We start from the raw sequence: 21,825 nt of genomic DNA, 5'->3' as shown, positions 1-21,825 counted from the left end.
TTACACCAATGAGATCTCAAGTCTGATAAAACTGTTGTGATTATGATTATTATAATCGTGGACAATGCTAATTGATTTACCCAAAAAAAAGTTATGCAAAGTTATGTAAGTGATATAGGGGGATTAATTTAAGACCAAACTTTAAACGAATATTTATTTTTCTTAGTATTCTAAGAGATATTGAGACACAGTATGACACAGTGCACAGATCAGAAAGCCATGGATTCAAGTCCTGCCTTTGACATAATACTGACTGTATGATCCTGGGCAAGACCTTTCACCTGTCAGTGCCCTGGGTAACTAATTCTCTAACATTGTCTCCTTCAGATTAGGGGCTGATCTTCATTGGTTGGTAGGGGGAGTTTCCTTATTGACTGTTCCCAGACCAATGAAATAATAACACCAGATCTCCTCCCCACCTCTCAGGAAAACAAATGAACTAAACTTAAATCTTTCAAATTTATGTGATAGTTTATGGAAGTGATTGGTGGTTTAAGGAATTGGAATTCTTTTATTACAAAAAAAGCTCATGTGAAGTGACAGTACAAGCACCCCAGAAGGCATATTGTATTCTCATTTATAGCATTTCTTAATAAATTCTAATAATTAATAAATTATAATCTTTTTAGAAATTCTCAATAAATTCTTAAGTTCTCATTTGCAATGTTTCTGCTGATTGTCTATTTAATATATATACTTTTTTCTTATCAACTGTAATATTTGAAGGGAGTAGACTTAAAGAGAATTTGCTGACCTGTTACATGGTACCTTGCTCAGTAACTCCTTTGACTTGTTTTTGTTACAGATGCTGAAATAATGGAGTTGAGCTCCCGTGAAGTGCCTCTTTATGTAAGTCTTCTAGCCATAGGTCTTCTGGCCTAAGGGGCCTTTTCTCTCTCCTAGCAGTATATTCAATGTCTTAGTGAATGAGACAGGAAAAAAAATTCTTTCTATCTGTTAAATTGAGGTCTTAAAAAACAAACAAACACACTGAGCCATCATCAACCTCTAATTCAAATACTTACATAGGACGTTTAGTGTTTGATACCTAGTATTAAGAACTGAATTTTAACTATTTACTCCATCAGAGTAACTTTAAATAAATTAAAAAAACATGATGTGTATAAATTTTCTGAAAGTTTGCTTTAAGAAATACAAGATTGGAGCTGGATTTAGCTTTAGGATACAATGCACTGCTAATAATAGTACTACACTGTGTGTGTTTGCGGAAGGTTTATTGAAACTTAATTCAGTTGTAAAACACTGAAAGAGAAGATGGAGTTTGATGAAACAAACAAAACAAAGTAAGGAGTTAGGTAACTTAATATGTATAACTAGGCTAATATTTTGATATACCTTCTTGATGCATAGAGGTAATTTGTGAGTTTTGGAGATAGGCAAAATGTAAAAGGTTCCTTAAGGCTTCAAGAAATATGAAAATATATTTAACTTAAAAGGCTTCATTGTTTTGCTTAGGAATAGTCTGGAGTTATTTGACAGCTTTTGGGGGAGAGGGGTATAAACCCAATGGGTATCTGCTTGTGGGGCTAGCCAATGAAAGAGATGTTCCAGGAAAGCACTTGATAGTTTGAGGAGAAATTACTAGGCAGAGAAGCCCCAATTTGTGCTCAGATCCAGGGCTTGCTATGGGATTTTTTTTGATCTTCCTATCTCTCCTATAAGCAATGTTTCAACATATTACGTCAGTGTGGTTGTGTGTCCTTTTGACATACTCTGGTTTTCTAGAGGAAATCTCTTATGTAGAGTGTAAATGAAATTATCTTCTTGAAACTGCAAATTAGCTCTTTAATTAATTTAAGATTGAAATGCCAAAAACCATCAATTGCTTTAAAGTACATAAAGTTAGATTTAGACTTTGTTTTCTGTGTGAAAAATATTTCTAACTGATACGCATTTTGGGTGCCTTATAAGTTGCAAATTGCCTCAACTGTTAGGACAAGAAGGAGCAACAGAAGTTAAAATACGTTAGTCTGGCTGAAACAGGGTGTGATTCTGAAGTATGCTAAATACATCTACTAAGCAATTAGAGGCATTAAATATCTGAATAACATGTGGGAAATTCAGAAAATTTTCAATCTCCAATTGGTCACCTGTCAAGAGATTTCCCTCTGGGATGACAGGGAATTGCATATGTGCAAATAATGCATGAAGGCACGAACTGATGCATAGATGAAGTTTTAAAAGTATTTGATAGAGAAAATTATGAAATACAAAATGAATAATTTCAATTACATTAAATTAAAAAAAGTTTTTGCACAAACAAATCCAAATGCAACCAAGATTAGAAAGGAAGCAGAAAGCTGGGAATCAATTTTTACAACCAGTGTCTCTGCTAAAAGTCTCATTTCTAAAATATATAGTAAACTGAATCAAATTTATAAGAATACAAGTCATTCCCCAAATTAATAAATGGTCAAACAATATGAACAGGCAGTTTTCAGATGAAGAAATTTAAACTACCTATAGCCATATGAAAAAATGTTCTAAATCACTATTGATTAGAGAAATGCAAATTATAGTTATCACATCACACCTATCAGATTGGCTAACATGACAAAAAAGGAAAATGATAAATGTTGGAGAAAATGTGGGAAAATTGGAACACTAACGCATTGTTGGTGGAGTTGTGAACTGATCCAACCATTCTGGAGAGCAATTTGGAACTATGCCCAAAGGGCTATAAAACTGTGCATATACCCTTTGATCCAGCAATACCACTGCTAGGATCATGAAGAGATCATAAAAAAGGGAAAATGACCCACATGTACTAAAATATTTATAGAAGCTCTTTTTGTGGTGGCCAAGAATTAGAAATTGAGGGGATGCCTATCAATTGTGGAATAGCTGAACAAGTTGTGGTATATGAACGTAAGGGAATTCTGCTGTTCCATAAGAAATGATGAGCATATAGAGTTCAGAAAAACCTCTAAAGTCTTATGTGAACTGATGCTGAGTGAAGTGATCAGAACCAAGAGAACATTGTACACAGTAATAGCAACATTGTGTGATGACCAACTCTGATATATTTAACTCTCAGCAATGCAATGATCTAAGACAAGGGTGCCTGAAGCCACAGGTTCTCCACCCCTGAAAGACAATTCCAAAAATTCATGATAGAAAATGCCATCTGCCTCCAGAGAATGAGCTATGGAGTCTGAATGCAGATTGAAGCATATTATTTTGTCTTTTCCCCCCTTTTTTTGTGGGTTTTCCCTTTTGTTCTGATTCTTCTTTCACAACATGACTAATGTGGAAATACATTTAACATGATTGTATAACATATATCAGATTGCATGCTCTCTTGGGGAAGGGGAAGGAGAAGGGGGGAAAATTTAGAACTCAAAATCTTTCTAAAGTGAATGTTGAAAACTAAAAGTAAACAAATTGAAAAAGCAAAGCAAAACAAAAAAAGTGTTTGATCAGGAATCATAAAAAATCTTTGACTTAGTACAACTATACTAATATAATGGAAAACTAGAAAACATTAAAAAAAACTCATATAGAGATGTAAATAAAGGATAGGCTCCTTGAAAATAAGGACTGTATTACAGATACACCTTTATATGCCTCAGTGCCTGCCATAATGATTGGTGTGCAGTTTGTTATCATTGTACATTTGTTGAATGGACAAATTTCCTTTATATTTAAAAAAGGTCAGAATTAGTCAGAGCAGAAAATCTGCCTGAAATCACAAAAAAATGACATGGACAAATCCAGAAAGTAGATACCTTATTTACTTGTATAAATTCCACTGCCCCCTTTTGTTCTTTGACACTTTTAATCTAAAATGGATGGAAGAAGGAAAGAAAATTGTGTTAAGAGAAATTTGGTTCTGGTCTGCTGCCATATTATTAGTATCCAGTACATATTAGGAGCTTAATAAATGCATGCTTAATTGAACTCTTGGCAAACTTCATTTATCTTAGAGATTCTTGCCCCATTTAGTAAAGAAAAAAGTTAATTGGGCTCTAGATCTTTTAAAATTTTCCCTTTTTATTAGAAAATTTGTATGTTCCTGTAAAGTAAATAAAATAATACACTATAAGAGGCTACTGACTGCTCTGTATTTCTTGAGAGGACAAAAAGGGCAATGAGGCTTGAGAGTGTCCTAAAAGATGGTTCTTTCTACATATTTTCTTCTTTCTTATCTTCTTTAGTGCTACACCCTTCTGATTCTCCTCCTCCCTCAGAATCCTTCTCTGACATCTTTGCTGGTTCCTTTTCTTTTCCTCGAACTCTTAAGGTAGACATTAGCTGACATTTATATAGTGCTTTATGGTTTACAAATAATTTCTTCCAAGGCATTGTCAGAGATCTCTTCACTTTCCTTTGCTCAGTCCCTTAACAGTCTCATTCAGTTTCATACCTTTGGCTATTGCTTCTATGTAAAATATCAGTAGACTGGTGTGATGTATTTTACTTGGACGTCCGTCCCCACTCAGGATATCATCATCTAGAAATCCCATGGTCTCTACAAATTCAATATATCCAAAATTGAATTTATACTTTTTCCTAAGCCTATTCCTACTTATGGCTTCCCTATGTGGGCAGAAATATCTAATCTCTCATGTTTGCAACCTTGGGGTTATCAGTCAAAAAGTATGCACTGTGCACCAGGTAATATGTTCAGTGTTGGGTATTGTAGAGTCAGAAATGAAATACTTCCTGTCCTGAAGAACTTATATTCTATTAGATGAGGATGAAGTATACATAAGCGTATATAAAATAAATACAAAGTCACTTTGGAGGGTGATGCATTAGCATCTGAGGTGGAAGGGGGATAGAGAAAGGTTTCATGTAGGAGGTGGCTTTGAATTTTTAGTGAAACCAAGGATTCTAAGAGGTGGAGGTTGGGAGAGTACATCCTAAACAATGGGGGTCAGTCTAATACAGGAAATAGAATATTGTATGTGAGGAATAATAATATAGCTAGTCTGATCAGACTATAGAGTATACAAAAGGGATAACTAAAATAAACCTGGAAAGGTAAGTTGGGGTCAGGTTATGAAAACTTTTAATGCCATGGAAATGTTTGAATTTGATTCTGGATGTAACAAGGAGCCTCTGGAGTCTGCAGAGTAGAGAAGTGACATGGTCAGACCCATGCTTTAGAAAAATCACTTTGGCAGCTGTGTGAAGGATAAATGGAAGAGGAAAGAAACTTGAGGCAAGGGAGACTATTTGGAGGACTATTGCAATAGTCCACTGGAGAGGTGATGCAACCTGTTCTAGGGTAGTGCTTGATTGAGTGGAGAGAAGGGAATGGAAGTGGGAGATAAAGAGAAAACCAATAAGGCTTGGCAATTGAGTCAAAATGTGGGAAGTTTGGAAACGGGCTAGGTTACCTTTTATTTTTCACTCTCATATTCAATTAATTACCAAGTCCTGTCAATATTTCCAGAATTTCTTTTATATCTGGTCCCTTCCTTTTATTCCCATGGATACTATAATAATACAAGCTCTCATACCAACTTTGGACTCTGGCAATAACCTCCTTACTCATTTTCCAAACTTTACTTACTATCTCTCCCAAACTATCATATATAGCTGTCAATTTTACCAGTTCTATGCATAGTCTGGTCATGATAGGACTCTGTTAAAACAAAATGAAAATTTCAATAGTTCTCCAAACTCCTTAGTCTTGTATTCAGGCTTTCTATAATCTGTTATCATAACCCCTCCTTTTTAGCCTTATCTCATACTACACCCTTCTTCACAAGCTATACTCCAATAAAATTGTACTATTCACTGCCTCCTGTACTTTCTCTGATCTTCAGTCTTTTCTAAGCCTTGAATATCTCTCACCCCCCCCCCCAATCTTGAATGAATGAATTGAGGAATTCTTTATTAAGTGCCAAACATTGTGTTTAGCACTCTGTAGGACAGTTTCTCTTCTTAAGGAGCTCACATTATAACAGGAGGTGGGGGGATATATAAAGGAGAAATTAACTGCAAGACTGATAGAAAAGCCTGGAGATTCTTATGGTATGGTTGCAGTTGATGGCAAGGCACAGAGAACCTTAGGATTCAATTGGAGGGCATATGGTTAGGTCTGGTGCTCTACCATCCTACTGAAAGCACTATTGTTGGTGATGCTGTGCTCATGAAAATTTCAATCCGGAGGATGGAGAAACCTGGGACCATTAATATTGGGAATGGATGAGCACCCCTGAGGTTGGGAGTGGAGCAGGAACACCCTTCCTTCAAAATGGTTTGTATGTGTGTGTGTGTTTGTGTACACACGCACATGTAGGGGCATCAGGACACAGGGAAGAACAAAAGGAAGGGGCTTTGGCAAGAAGGTTCAGGAGGTAGAGGGAGGCCATTGGCTAGTGAGATCTTGGCAAGGGCTGGTATCAAGCAGGGATAATGTCTCCATGATAGAAAAGTCTTTCATGATCTCCCTATTTGAGAATGATTTTCCCCCTTCATGAACCTTGTTTACTGCTTCATCAGAATCCTTCATGTCTTTTGTAGTATGTATTTTGTATTGTACTTGTTTGTATATGTATCATCTTCCAATAGATTCATTAAAGTGAGAACTAAACTTTGTATCTTCTTCAGTAACCAGAGCGCTGTGTCTGCTTGGCAGTCCCCTAAGGGGTTGTTGAAAGGAATGTTTTTAGAATAGGAATGTCACATTCTTCTTTCTTTGAAATCATTTTATTTTAAAGCCTCTCTCTTCTCTAGAGTTTTAAAATCTTATCCTGGAAATTATAGGATGATTTAAATGGAAAATTTTGATTTTTAAAAATGTTTTTCTTTACAACATCTTATATTAGAAAGAGAAGGAAGAGAAAATGGCTCTTAAAAAATGAAGGAGAGATGGTAGTGGAGAAGGTCTTGGAATCAAGAGACCTGGCCTTCAATTCCAGCACTAACAATTCACAGAATCACAAAAGAGTTACAGATTATCTCACAGTCCATCTAATTCAACATGGATTTGGGTAGGAATTCCTTCTACAAAAGCTATAGCTCTGCACAAAGACGTCCAACCATGGGGATGCTCTTTTTTCTTGACATAGCCTATTCTAATTTGGGGCAGCTCTAATGAAGACAGCCATTTTACAGTCAATAAAACAAAAGCTCAGAGTGGTTAATTGGTTTGTCCATGGTCACCCAGCTAGCAAGTGGTGAGGGCGGGATTTGATACCAGTTTTCTCCTGACTCCAAGTCCACTGCTCAATTTTATTTCTACATACTCAATTTCAAAGTGTAGAAAAAAGTACTCCAAGTGTTGTAAATTGATTATACTTAAAGAAAAAAACCCAGCCAAAAGAATTTAGGGAGCATAATTCAATGCTGCTAGTTGTAATATCTTATCCTCAAAGGGTCATAGCTTACAATTATGAGAACTTGGAGAGCATCTGTTGCTAGCCCCCTAATTTGACAGTAGTTCACACAAATACTTATATAAGGTCACACAGGGAGTAAACCAAATGCTGGGATTAGAGCCTCAGTATTTAGACTTTAAATCTAGTGCTTATTCTATTGTACTGTATTGCTATTCTGTCCCTAATTCTGGTGACCATAGACATCTTCCAAGAATAGGGATTCTTGAAAAATTCTTCAGAAATGCTGTGAGTTTTTTTTTCAGTGGAGTTCTTACTAAAACATGTTAATCTGACATACATCTGACAGGCCATTTCCTTCTATGTGGTCCATACACCAGACAATGTGGGAAAAGGGTTAGTTTCAATAACTTCCTGAGAGTTGAGCCTGTCAGCCCCCTTCCCCCTTTAAAATAACTTATTTCACTTATTTTTCCACTCTGAATAATGATGACCTCTTCTAAAGGCTTCTTTGTTTTATGACAGGTATGTTGTAAGCTGTTGCCCTATCTGAAGACCTTACCTGAATATATTTTATTGTTTTTTTTGTATTTTTTTGCAATGAACTCATATTTAAACAGTTGAGCAATTAATGTTAACAAGAAGACAAGAAAATACAGGGTTATAAAAGTAAAATTTTAAATTTGAGAAAGTTTAGGTAAAATCTGATTCTTCATGACCCCTTTTGAAGTTTTATTGGCAAAAATACTGGAGTGGTTTGCCATTTCCTTCTCCAGCTCATTTTGCAGATGAAGAAACTGAGGTAAACAGGGTTAAGTGACTTGCCCAGGGTTACACAGAATGTGACTGAGGTTGGATTTGAACTTGAGAAGATGAGTCTTCCTGACTCCAGGTGCTGTGCTGAGTCAGATGGTGCAACTGTTATTAAAACCATTTGAGAAATTAGCCTGAGCTTGAGGTCATAACTCTTGGTGGTGATGCAGTTAGTCTGTGAGAGCCAGAACCACAATAAGAACCCAGGTCTTTTGGCTTCAGGATCAGTGTTTTCTTTTATCCTAATTTGCCTCACCACCTTCCTTACCTCCATCTCATCTTATTGCAACCAAGCTGATCTTGTATCTTACATCTTGTTGACAGACTAACTCTGTTCATATCATTTCCTCTTTTGAGGACATTCCCTTTCTCTTCTCTATCAATCCGTCAATCAGCAAGTATTTATTAAGCACCAGTGGGGCACTTTTTTGGTTACTGGGGATGCAATACAGAGCATCAAACTTTCAATAATCCTACATTCTAGTGAGGCAGATTACAAGAACACATAAAAATATATATGGCATGAAGTTAACAAATGAATACATATGCAGTCATTTTTTTTCAGTCATGTCCCACTCTTTGTGACCCCATTTGGCTTTTCTTGACAGAGATACTGGAGTGGTTTGCCATCTCTTATTCCATCTTATTTTACAGATGAGGAAACGGAGGCAACCAGGGTTAAGTGACCCTCTCAGGGTCATACAGCTAGTAAATGTCTAAGGTTGGACCCCATGAAGATGAGTATTCCCGAGTCCAGTCTCAGTACTCTAGACACTGTGCCACCTAACTGTCCCTAGGAATATACAAAGTAGTTTGGCATTGAAGGCATCAGCAATTGAGGATATGAGGAAAGGTTTCATGCACAATGTGATGCTTCTTAATAGAAGTGAAAGACTTTTTAAGGTGGAGATAAGGAAGGAATGCATTGCAGGAATAGGGGACAGCCATAAGTTAGCCTAAGTGTGGTCCAATTTTTGCCTCCATTCCCATACAGAGAAAGAGAAAGGGAGAAACCATTTTCTCCCTCTGTTCCTCCATATCCTAAATTCTACCAAAGTTGGTCTTTCATTAAAGAGAGATCTGTATGTCCTGTGACTGGAGCTCAGACATTCTTATTTCTGGCTAAAGGTTGCTCCTAGCCTGTTGTGCGTAGAGAGTAGCAGATGCTGGGTGTCAGCTGGGACCCAGAAATATGCTAGTGGGTGAGGCCATCAGATGTAGTTAAAGGGCTAAATGTGGTAGTTTTGAATGATGTATAAATTAGGAACTTTTTTGAGTTTTAGAGATAGGAGCCACATTATAGAGCATAGGATGGAAATCATCTTTCATTGATGAAAACTTCTATCTTTCTAAAGAAAGAGAAGTGAATAGAAAATCTGCCAAACTTTTTCCACATAGTGCATGACTTGGAGGATCAGGAATGTTGAATGAGCTGTATAGTATGAAGTTGAACTAAGTGACCTTGAAGGTCCCTTCCAACTCTGAATTTTGTGATTAACCACTAAGAATAGAGACATCTTTCATGACGCCCTTAGCATATGCTTAATGTGTCTTGATTTACAGATGATTCTCAATGCTCACTTGAATTGATCTTTCCTGTTAACATTTATCTCGAATGATCTTTGCTTCAGCCATATTGTTTAAGAAAACATTTTGAGTCTTATCCTCAAATTTTAGTGCTGGTCCCATCTTTCTCTTTTCTTCTTTGCTTTTATCTTTTTACCCTTTCTCCTACTTTCCTCCAGAACAAGCAAACAAATCTGCTTTTTATTTTTTTCAGAATTTATTTATTTTTAGTTTTCAACATTCATTTCCACAAGATTTTGAGTTCCAAATTTTCTCCCCATCTGTCCCCTACCCCCACCCCAAGATGACAAGCATACTGATTATTCTTTTCTCCAGTCTGCCCTCTTATATATATCCCCCTCATCTCTCCCCTTCCTCCTTCCCCCCTTACTTTCTTGTAGGGCAAGATGGATTTCTATGCCCCATTGATTGTATATCTTATTTCCTGGTTGCATGTAACAAAATTTTTTAACATTTGTTTTTAAAACTTTGAGCTCCAGATTCTCTCCCTTCTTCCCTTCTCACCCACTGGGAAGACAAGCAATTCAATATAGGTTATACATGTATAGTTACACGAAATATTTTCATGTTAGTCATATGAAAGACTAACTATATTTCCCTCCATCCTATCCCACCCCCCATTTATTCTCTTTTCTCTGTTGACCCTGTCCCTTTTCAAAAGTACAAGCAAACAAATTTTGAGGGAATGTTCCTCTAAGCATAAGGCAAAGGGGACAAATAGTTGTTTGACCCCTCCTGAACAGAAGTCAAAAGGTTAACACTTCTGAGACAGCAATTCCTCTACTTGGTTATCAACAAGCATTTATTAAATGAATATTGTGTACCAGGTGCTGGGGATATAGATACAAAAGTGAGGTTGTTCCTGTCCTCATGGAACTTATTTTCTATAAAAATCATCCTGTTATTCTGGTAGGTGGCACAGCTAGGTGGTGCCGTGGGTGGAGTGCTGGGTGTGGAGTCAGGAAGATGCATCTTTGTGAGTTCAAATCTGGCCTCAGACACTTACTAACTGTGTGAGTCACATAACTGTTTGCCTTAGTTTCCTTACCTGTAAAATGAGCTGGAGAAGAAAATGGCAAACCACTCCAGTATCTTTGCCAAGAAAACCCCCAAATGGGGTCAGGAAGAGTCAGACATGACTGAACAACAAAGTTCTGGCAGGAGCAAAGGGGTTGCATACAAACTTCATAAATTCTTTGCTAATTTTGTCTTTGCCTAAGCTCTAAAGAAACAGTACATTATTTGCTGCTGCTACCAACGTTCATCATTCTATTTCCACTGTTCTTTCACCACCTGAACTAAAGATGTCTGGAAAGAGACCAAGAAAAGATATTTCTGGCATCAGGGATTTGGACAGGGAGAATAGTTCTTTGAAACATCAGTCTTTGAAAGGCTGAGGATTTATTGGATATATGTTGAGAGAGACATATATACATGTGCATACATACATACAAACATATGTGTGTATGCATGTGTGTGCACGTGCGCATATATGTGTATTCTTCCAGTGAAATGAGTCTTCTCACATCCTAGCTCTATAACAGTCACTAGAGTTTTGGATATTATTATGTATTTTATTTTAAGGTAGAATTTAATAATGAATGTTTTTAATGTTTACCTAGAAATTTTTTAAAGTGATGTTTTTCTGTTGAATATGTTCACTGCAAAAGGGGAAGGAGCTGTTTCTAAGCACTTAGAAGAGATGCTGACGGGGAGATTGGTTTGTGCAGATAGGCCTGTGTATCAACTGGGCTGCAGGATGGGCATTGGGATCCCAGGCTCCCCAAGAACCAGTCAGGGCTAAAATTTATATATAGAATTTTTAGACAAAAAGCTGAAATGGCATGAATAGGACACTGTGCTATCACCAGTGAGGTAAGGCAGTGGGTCAGTCTCTGGACCATAAAGAGGGATTCTCCAAATTGCCCAGTGAGGAAGAGGGGCAGGGAGCCAGGAAACTGACCTCCACCTGTGCTATAGTGTAAAAGTGGCTGGAAGAGGGAGACACCATGCCTTCTGGGTCAATTAAGCCACAACATACATGCATGCTAGAGGGGTGGGGGTGGGGCTGAACTAGTCAAATCACACTCCATTGGCTCCCACTATTATTTCAAAGGTTTGTAATCTTAGACCTAGGATAGGAATTGGGCCTGGGATTCTACTGATGTAAGGAACTCCTGGGTAAGGAAACTGTTTCTACCAATGCAATTTGGCAAATTCCTCAAGTCCTCCCCCCCTGCCTCACCCAACAGTCTTAGCTGTATAGGGTACTATGAGGTCCAGGTACTTGCTCAGGGTCACACAGTCAGTGTCAGAGGTAGGATTTGAATTCAAGTATTTCTGACTTCAAGGCTAGGTCTGCATTTACCATGTCACATTGCCTCTAATCTTAAGCATAAAGCATAATGATGTGTGTGAGGCCTAATTTCTCTCCCCTACTCCACCTTCAGGAATGTACAATAGAATAATAAAATTTTAAATTACAAAAATTAAATCTACTCTTCACATTCCAGAAATATACCTATTGATCCTAGAATATACTGTTAAAGCAGTCACTTCTGCTTTAAGGGAAGGAGATTCATGAACCAGCACTATCTGGTTCATTAAGAGTAAGTCCTACCAAAATTACTTGGTTTCCTTTTTTGACTGAAATACTAGACTGGCATTTTAGTGGATAATTTTCATGGAACTTTACAAAACACTTTCCCCACAATCATCCTGTGAGGTAGATAAGAATTATTCCCTTTTTACATATGAAAAAAAAGACTCAGAGAAGGTTAAGTGACTTGTCTATGATTGTGCAGTAAGTAAGTAGAAGGGCCAGAACTCAGAGCTCAAATTTAATTATTTGATTTCACCAAGAGTCCACTGTGGATGACAGAGTGGAACATAACATGTTTCTACAAATTTTAGATCATGTAAATAATGATAATAACCGACATTTACAAAACACTGTGCATACATTATTCTGTCTGAGCTTCATAGACAACCTTGTGAGGTAGGTACTAAGGTAACATTACCCACCTTTTACAGATGAGGAAACTGGCCAAGGTGTTGTCACCATAATATGGTAACACAGATAAGTAACTGTCAGAAGCAAACTTTGAACCAAAGTCTTCTTGACCCTAGTCCATTGTACCACCCTGCCCATGAAGTTGGGAGGGATAGCTGACAGTTCAGATTCTACCCTCTCCATGAAACCTTTAATTTTGCGTATTTGGATACTTGTATACATATATTCTTGCATTTTCTGAGAGCTGCATGCATGGAATGAGGTTTTGCTCCTGTGAGATTGTAAATTCATTTAGGGCAATCTTTTTCCCATATTTCTCTTATATTCTCTATTTTTGTTTGTTTATTCCTATTTATAGGATTTGTCAGAATGCTAGTAGGTAGGCATATAGTAGATTCTTTAAAAAAACTATAAAAAAGACAACTATAAAACTGAAAGCTGAACAGATGCTCATAAACCTTTAGCTGATATAATTAAAAGAGGAAAAAATAAAATCATCAAAATGAAAATGTACAGAGAGAATCTCTAATTGTGAACTGGTACAACCATTTTAGAAAGCAATTTGGAATTTATGCTAAAAAAAGTGACTAAAAAGGATACCCTCTTTGATCAGAAATCCCATTGCTAGACATATACCTTAAGAGGTCGAAGATAGAAAGTCCCAACAGCACCAAAATACTGATAGTAGCACTTTCTTTTTGAAAGAAACAAGAGCTGGAAAAATTATAATAATAAATTATAATTTATATAAATAATAATTTTATATAAAAATTATAATAATAAATAAATAAAAATAAGTTATAGCAGTGAATAATTTGGGAGCATTTAACACACTGCAATATTTTCCAAATACAGTACAGCTTGATCTCTTTGACATATTTCATGTGGTATTCAGTTTATTATCTATTTGAAGTACTTGTCTGTTATTATTTTTAGATAAATTTGTTTGGTTTCTCCATTAAGTTACCTGTAACAGTCTGGGCGATGTGCATTTTTGTTTCTTTTTATTGTCCCAATGTGGAAAGTAATCTGAAGTTACCTCAGTCTTTTGTGGGTAAAACAATAGAGTGTCCTGGAAGATGACCTACATGAGGTCAAAACAAATGGATTTCCTGTTGATTGCATGATTCTTCAAATGTTCCTATTGGTAGAAAATATCATGCTACTCACAGTAGTCACAGAGTACTCAAAACTTCTTCAGCAACATGGAACAATGGAAAATGTGAAAATTATCTTCTTAACTGAATATATGTTTATTTGATGAGCTTGTGAAAAGAATTTAGACAACTCCCTCTGTCTTTTGTCTCAACATTTCCTGCTTCAAGGAAATATTTCTGATCTGTCTTAGGCAGATATCTCTCCTTTCTAACAATTAAGCCCTCTTTGGCCTTTCTTTTTACCTTTATTATTATCTTGAATTTTTTTCTGTCAGAAATTTCATTTCTTATTCTGCAGAGGAAGCCTTTTTTTCTTTCACGTACATGTTTTCCTAAGTAAGGAGGAAGGTCTCCCATGTTCCTTTGAGAGAGAAGAATATTAGTTCCAGCAGTCTTTACCTCCTTGGGTCTGCCTGTGGGTTATAACTACACCATATAAAAATAAACAAACAAGCAAGTATATCAGGACTTAGGCTTCCATTCCACTTCTGTCTGTCTCTTATCCATGCCTCCTTGTGGGTCATCTCCCTATCCCCCGTCTCTAGCATCTATGTGTTGGCATCCCCTATTATAATGTCAGGGACCATCTTGCTCACTTGTATTTTTATCCCCAAAATTGAACACAGTGTTTGGCACATAGTACGGGTTTAATGATGTTCTCTGTCTCTCTCTATTTCCCTTTTACCCTCCTTTCAGGATTGGTAGTGCTGATCTGTTGTTATTTTGTGACCTAGGGATGGAAAGCAGGATGGTGGTGGTGGGATAGGTGGACAGCAGCATGACATGAAGATGGCCATAGAACAGGAAGGATGATGGGATGAAAACACCTTCCCTCACATTTTTTGCATGACCTCATTTAGCCTTTCCCAATGGGTCTCAATATCCTCATCTGTAAAATAAAGGAGTTGGACTTTTGGCCTCTAAAATCCTTTCTAAATCTGTGAGCCCTACATACAGTTCAACTGTGTTTCCCTGTGCCATTTTGCCAAAATCTTGCCTGCAATTGAAGAACAGCTTATTGGGAGTAAGGGTGAAGGCTGGGCTGCTGGCAGTTATTCATTGTAGTAGTTGAAACTGGGTGACAGAGGCAAGACATTTCAGCAATTGTCACAATCATTCTGGACCTGGGTTGTCAGAAAGGGAAAGTACTCTTTCTTGTGGCCTCATGAGAACACAGATAAATATTGTACACAGAAAAAGATAGAGGAATTGTACCAGTAATCTCTGTCAGTAACAAATCAGATTTCTTCATGAAGTTTCATCTTTAAAGCATTAATTCACTTAAATATTCTGTCCAGAAACTCTGAGGGTCTTCTCCTTTTAGACTGATTCTTTTCTGAAGGCAAACTAGGCCATGTTTTGCCTTAATTCTTACCTAGCCTTAAATCACAGAATGGGTGTTGCTTTAGACAAACTGAGACCTGGGAAAGACCTTAGCTTAAAAAGGGCAATGTCTCTCACTGCATCCTGGGCCATCTCCAATTGTCCTGACCTATGTCTTGCCACTGGACCCCTATGACTCTGGAGAAGTGAGTGAAGCTGATGACTTTACACATCTCTGTCTCACTTAAATTCAAGACATCATCTTTCTGTTGTGATTGGTCCTTTTCAATAGCAACACTTAATATTTATTTGGTGATACTGTACATTGGATTAGGAACCTTCAGAGACTGAGTAGAAGTTAGGAAAGATGAATTGTTTTAAATCTCCTTGAAGTTGTAATTTTTTTCTGACTGGTTGACAGGGTTTAAAACATATGCATACCATAGGCTGATGCAACAGAATATTAGCCGAACCACTCACTGTTTGGGATGTTGATATCATGGCTTTGTTTTCATAATTCTGCATCTGTTGGCTTCTACTTGACTTCTGTGTTGTCAGATTTCCAGGGTGCCACCCCTTTGTGCAGTAAATGTATTTCTGAAAAGCTCTGTGCTAATCTAATCATAAGATTGTTGGGGAACTCACTATTTAAAGGACTTGTGTTTTAAAGTGAGTCATCATTCCCTGACTAACTTGTTTGGTAAATATGAATTTCCTATGTCAATTTTGCTTAAACTGGGGCTATTTCTGGATTTTTGTATGTTTTTCTCTCTTCCCCCTCTCCCTTTTGCATCAAAGATGTGCTTTGTTTATATGTTTATTTAAAAATCCTTTTTATTGATGCCTTTTGTCTTTAAATCAAAGGTATTTTCTATCCCTCATCAGGTTGAACCTCTCTTGTAACAAAGGAAAGCAAGCAGAACATCAAAGAGAGACCATGTCAGTGTTGCCCACCTCTCTGCCATTAGGGAAGAGATAGGTTTCATTTTCTCTTCTCTGGGACCTTTTCTGGCTTTTCTATTACACAGTTAAACTTCCTTTTAGTGATTATTTCATTTACATTGTTGTAGTCACTGTATATGTTGTTCTCTTGGTTCTGCCTGTTTTATTCCCTAGCATTCCATACAGACCTCATTATATTTTCCCAAATCCCTCATATTTGGCATTTCTTTCTGTTACATTAACATACCGTTGTTTTTTGTTGTTGTTTTTTAGCCATTCCCTAGTGTATGGGCACCCACTTTGTTTCTAATTCTTTGCTGCCACAGAGAGTGCTGCTATGAAGGTTTTTGCATATATTGGATCTTTTTGTCTTTGATTTCCTTAGGCTTATTTGTCCAGTATTTGGGAATTGCTGGGTCAAAGATATGTACTTTTTTCCTTAATGTATTAACAAATATTTTCAGGCCTCACAAGTAATATTTTTTTTTTCAAACCTTTCTTTGGTGTTTTAAGAATTAATAGGAAGGGGCGGCCAGGTAGCACAGCGAGTAAGAGCACTGGCTCCAGTGTTGAGAAAGACCTGGAGATCGAAGCCCGGGCTCAGACACTTAGCACCCACCCAGAAACACCTGGCCGTGTAACCTTGAGCAAGTTACTTAGCCCCGATTGCTTTAAAAAAAAAAAAAGAATTAATAGGAAAAATGGGTCCGTCGTATTAAAACCAATACCTGGTTATTGGAGCAATTTTTTCCCAGTCAGAAGGAGGAGGGAGGGAGCTGCATTAAATAATTATAGTTACATAGGATACACGAATGTATTGTCAGTGAAATTTTGATGAATCATTGCTGTTGTACTTGGAAAAAAGAAATGAATGGAAGAGTACACTAATAAGATTATTGTTATTATTATTGTTAGAATCTCTGAGTGATTTGTGGTGGGGACTCCTGGTGTAGAAATTCCCTGTTCGTGTGTAACTTAGAGTACCTGAAAGATGCTTGGAGTTTAGAACAATCAAGTGATCTGCCCATAGTGAAGCAGGCAGTAAATATTAGAGGACTTGAGCTCAGGCTTTGCAGACTCTCAGATGAGCTGTATACATTCTATGCTAGGTTGCTTCTCAGAAGGACTTTCTGTAATACCTATAAAGTCTGGTAAGTATGACTCTTCAAAGACCTGTTGTACAAAAATCTGATCTAATCAATCAGGATTCTGTGATGTGTTTAATGCAATGAGGTTCCCCCCATGCCCACCCTTAATCAGTGAACTCCTGAAGTACTATAAGGGCTTTGAGATTGGAGAACTGATGCTACATCTCAGGATCCATGAATTCTGTTGGGCTGCAGCTACCCTTAATTCAGATCCTAGGGAACATCTGCTTTATTTATGCAGCTGGATGGCATCTAGGAGGTGGGTCCCTCCTCCTCACCACCACTGTCTTTTTCCTGATGCCTCTCTGTTCCATTCAATGTATATTTCCTTTTTTTTTCTTTTCCTGAAGGAAAGGGGGTAAAGGAAAAGTACCTCAGCTCCATTGCCTTTCAGAAATTCTGATGTATGTTGGACAGGACATGCCCTGGGGATGCTGTATCAGCTGGGCACTTCAGATTAGATAATTGGTTAATCAGTCATTTTTGAGTTGTGTCCAATGCTTTGTGGCCCCATTTGGGGTTTTCTTGGCAAAGATATTGGAGTGGTTTGCCATTTCCTTCTCCAGATCATTTTGCAGATGAGGAAACTGAGGCAAAGCAGGTTAAGTGATTTGCCTCCGTGTTTCCCCGATAATAAGACACTGTCTTATATATTTTTTTTGGAAAGAAAAACACCAGAGGGCTTATTTTCAGGGGAGGGCTTATGTTGTCCTGCCTCAGCTCTCCTCTGCGGCACTGCTCTCAATGGCGCCAGCAAGCAAATCACTGGGGAAGAACAGGATGACGCGCTCACTGCTGCAGCTCTGATTGGATGCAGCTCGGAGCGCAGCGTGCGTTTCACGGGGGGGGGGGGAGGAGGGGGCGTTGAATGCGGAGCGAAATGTAATTTGGGGGGTAGGGGCGGGCATCACCTTCACTACAGTAGCAATCTCAATAGGGCTTATTTTCGGGGGAGGGCTTATTTTAGAGGAATCTTACACAGTAAGGGGAGAGCTTATTTTCGGGATAGGTCTTATCGGGGAAACACGGTAGTAAGTGTCTGAGGTCAGATCTGAAGTCATAAAAAATGGATCTTCTTGAGGCCCTTAGACTGGGTGAAGGATGATACTAACCTCCTGAAACAGAAATTCCTTGATTTCCCTATTTACATGTTATATAATTATCCCTCTGAATTGTACCTAAATCTCAAAGTAAAATAAGCATTTGCAAAAAAAGAATTAAAATAGAAACCTTTTGTTCTTCTGTCAGCATGTATACAAATCCTAAGTAAAACAAATGCTGGTGAATGTTGGAAACTAAAAATAAATGAAAGGAAAAAAATAAAATTAAAAACAAAAACAACAAATACTGGCCTGTTTTAGTGTTCATCATCCTCCATCCACCAAAGCCACACTGCCTGCTGGATAAACTTCGGGGATGCCTTATACCTCCAGGATGAATACAAAATAATCTTTCTGGCATTTAAAGCCCTTTACAGCCCAGCCCCTTTCTACCCTTCCAGTTTTCCTATACTTTGCTCCTGTCCACACATTCTGTAATCCAGCAGCACAGACTTTTTGGTGCTTCTCAGACACAATGTTCCATTCCTCAACTTCCTGACTTTTTGCTGGCTGTCCCACATGCTTGAAATGTTCTCTCTCTTCACTTCCTGGCTTCCCTAGACTCCTTTAAGACTCAGCTCAAATTCCACAGTCTGCAAATGGCCTTTCCTAATCATTCTGGCCACCCCCAACCTTTGCCTTCCCTCAAACATCACCTTGCATTTATGGCCTATTTATCTTGTATAAAAGAACTTACTTGCAGTTGTCTCTCCTATTAAGAATGTAAGCTCCTTGAAAACATCATGTTAACATCATGCTAAAATCATGCTATTTAGCATGATATTTTCAGCCATGTTGTCAAGTATTTTCATTGAGGATGAACATGGCATCAAGGTCAGCTACCACACTGATGGTAAATTCTTTAACTTGAAAAGGCTACAAGCCAAGAATAAAGTGGAGGGAGTGTTGGTGCATGGTTTTCTGCTTGCAGATGATTGTGCTCTCAATGCAGCCTCTGCAGCTGAGATGCAGCAAAATATGGATCAATTCTCTTCTGCTTGTGCTAATTTTTGCCTGACAATTAACACCAGGAAAGCACAGGTGCTCCATCAGCCACCACCATCCCTTCCATATGTGGAACCATCAGTTACAGCAAATGGAGAAGCTTTGAATGCTGTCGATAAGTTCACTTACCTTGGTGGTGTACTTTCCAGGGATGTACACATTGATAATGAGGCTGACATACATATTGCCAGAGCTAGCTCAGTGTTTGGGAGGCTCGGAAGGAAAGTATGGGAGAGAAGAGGTATTACTAAGTTGAAGGTCTACAGAGCCATTGTGCTGACCTCATTGTTCTATGCCTGTGAAACCTGGACAGTCTACCAGCGCCATGCCAGGAAACTGAATCGCTTCCATTTGAATTGTCTTAGGAAGATTCTGAAGATCACCTGGCAGGATAAGGTACCAGACACTGACGTCTTTACTTGAACTAAGCTGCTAAGCATTCAACCTCTGCTTCAGAGAGTTCAACTCTAATGGACTAGGCTTGTTGTTTGAATGCAAAATGTATGTTTGCCAAAAGGACTGGAGAACTCACACAGGGCAAGCGTTCACACGGTGGTCAGAAGAAGCAACACAGGGATACTCTTAAGAACCTTGGAATTGACTGTGTGACATGGGAGACGCTGGCACAGGACTGCTCAGCGTGGCGTGCCCACATCATAGAAGGTGCAGGGCTCTATGAGCAAAGCAGAATCAAGACAGCTCGAAGGAAACACAGGTTGTGCAAATATAGAGAATCCATCCCAAATGTTGACACGGACTATTTGTGCCAGGCCTGTGGTAGAGCATTCCGACTCATCGCTCTGATCAGCCAGAGCTGGACGTGTTGAAACTTGACTCTAGCATAGTAATGCCATTTTGGTCCTCTTCACGAATGAAGCTTCCAAACAAGCTGCCCAGGGTAGGGACATTCTTTTACCTTTCTTTGCATCCATACCCCCTAATGCAGTGACTGGACCTTAGTGAGTGTTCTTCCAAGTACAAGGGGCTGGGGTATGGCACTGTGGTCTGATGGCGGCTTGCTCTCCCTTGGTTACCCATGACCACTGCCTCAGGATGTTCAGCTGGTCCTGTTGGTTACCAGAGGGCAGTAATCCAAGCCCGAAAACAATTTTGTGAAGTTTTTCTCAGTTTCTAGCTCTTATTGCCGCTGATGTCCTGGGTCGAAGTGCTGCCCCTCCTCCATATTAGGAAGCAATAGTTTGGCCATTTTTCCTTTAGCTTAAAGTCTTGAGGTTTGTTTTGTTTTGTTTGCTTGTTATAGTTCTTGTAGAAAGGTAGGTCTCTCACACCAGACTAGGGGATCAAAGCCAACATCTAGTAGCTTTTCTTTTCATGAGGAGGGTTGATCTGTTCTCATAGCCTTCACTAATGAAGGACATTTCCTCTATGAAAGAAGCTCCTTTCCCCTTCCTTCCCCCAGGTGCCATTTTCTTTGTAACACAGATCAGTTCCAGTTAATGAGTATCTGAAGGTTCCTATCTCTCTGTCTTTTTTTTTTCCTACCTGAGTTGTAGATCAGTAAGGGCAGGGAATCCATCATAAGTCTTTTCTTCTACCTTAAGGACAGAAAATCCTTGTAACTGCTAGTTTCATTTCCTTATGGGGAGTCTAGGCTTTCAAGCCCATTTCATAGGGACTCTTCCAAAGACACTCTGTAGGACTATGTGAATGTGACCCACTCTAACATTATGGGCCTTTTTTTTTTTTGGATTGGAACTCGAATTTTAGTTTTATGTGGAACTTCCATTGAGGAAACTTCCTGAACCAATACCAATCAGCACCTACTCTGCTAAATCTAGAGTTTCAGTTAGTTGCCTGGGACACAGAGGAGTTTAAATTTAAAGTTAGGCAAATGCTGAATCAGACAGAGGCCCAAAGCCAGTAGTTGGGTGTTCAGACAAGATGGTCAAAATGGTGGCTCATATCAAGCACCACTAGACCTTGGCTCTCACTCTTCCCTCCTCTGCCAGTTTCTCCTTTATTCTCCCTGCCCAATAACTCTGGCCTGTAATCCCTGTGCTTTGCACATTAGGTACAATATTTGTACTAACTTTTTACGATTTGTGTCTGATCATCATTTTTATTCTTAGAACCTTCCTCCCCAGTGTCTTCCCTTCTTTTCAAATAAAAAGCATCTACCGTGCACTTAATTTCTTTTGTTGTTGCACAGTCATGTTTCAGTCATGTCTGACTCTTTGTGACCCCATTTGGGGTTTTCTTGGCAAAGATGTGGGGTGGTTTGTCATTTCCTTCTTCAGCTCATTTTACAGATGAGGAAACTGAGGCAAACAGGGTTAAGTGTCTTGCCCAGGGTTGAACAGCGAGTAAGTACTTGAGGTCAGATTTGAACTCAGGTCCCCTAGGCTGGTGCTGTATCTACTGGGCCACCTAGCTGCCCCTCTTCTCTATTCCTCTATGTTCTCA

The 21,825-nt window shown here is 38.5% G+C and overlaps 1 protein-coding gene across 5 annotated transcripts in view; it reads left to right on the top strand.

Annotated features, from left to right (window-relative positions):
- ARHGEF28 (Rho guanine nucleotide exchange factor 28) overlaps positions 1–21,825 on the top strand; it is a 397,204-nt gene that overhangs the window by 56,767 nt on the left and 318,612 nt on the right. For all 5 annotated transcript variants that reach the window (XM_069084950.1, XM_069084951.1, XM_069084948.1 and 2 more), the window contains exon 3: positions 806–849. In XM_069084950.1, coding sequence (XP_068941051.1) covers positions 817–849 — 33 coding nt within the window. In that variant the 5' untranslated portion in view covers positions 806–816. The remainder of the gene's footprint in view (positions 1–805; positions 850–21,825) is intronic.

The sequence above is a fragment of the Petaurus breviceps genome, unplaced genomic scaffold (assembly GCF_028583685.1).
Source record: "Petaurus breviceps papuanus isolate PSGF00001 unplaced genomic scaffold, PetGlider_PUasm1.0 175, whole genome shotgun sequence".
In the NCBI taxonomy this organism is placed as follows: domain Eukaryota; kingdom Metazoa; phylum Chordata; class Mammalia; order Diprotodontia; family Petauridae; genus Petaurus; species Petaurus breviceps.
This window is presented reverse-complemented; position numbering and strand designations above follow the sequence as displayed.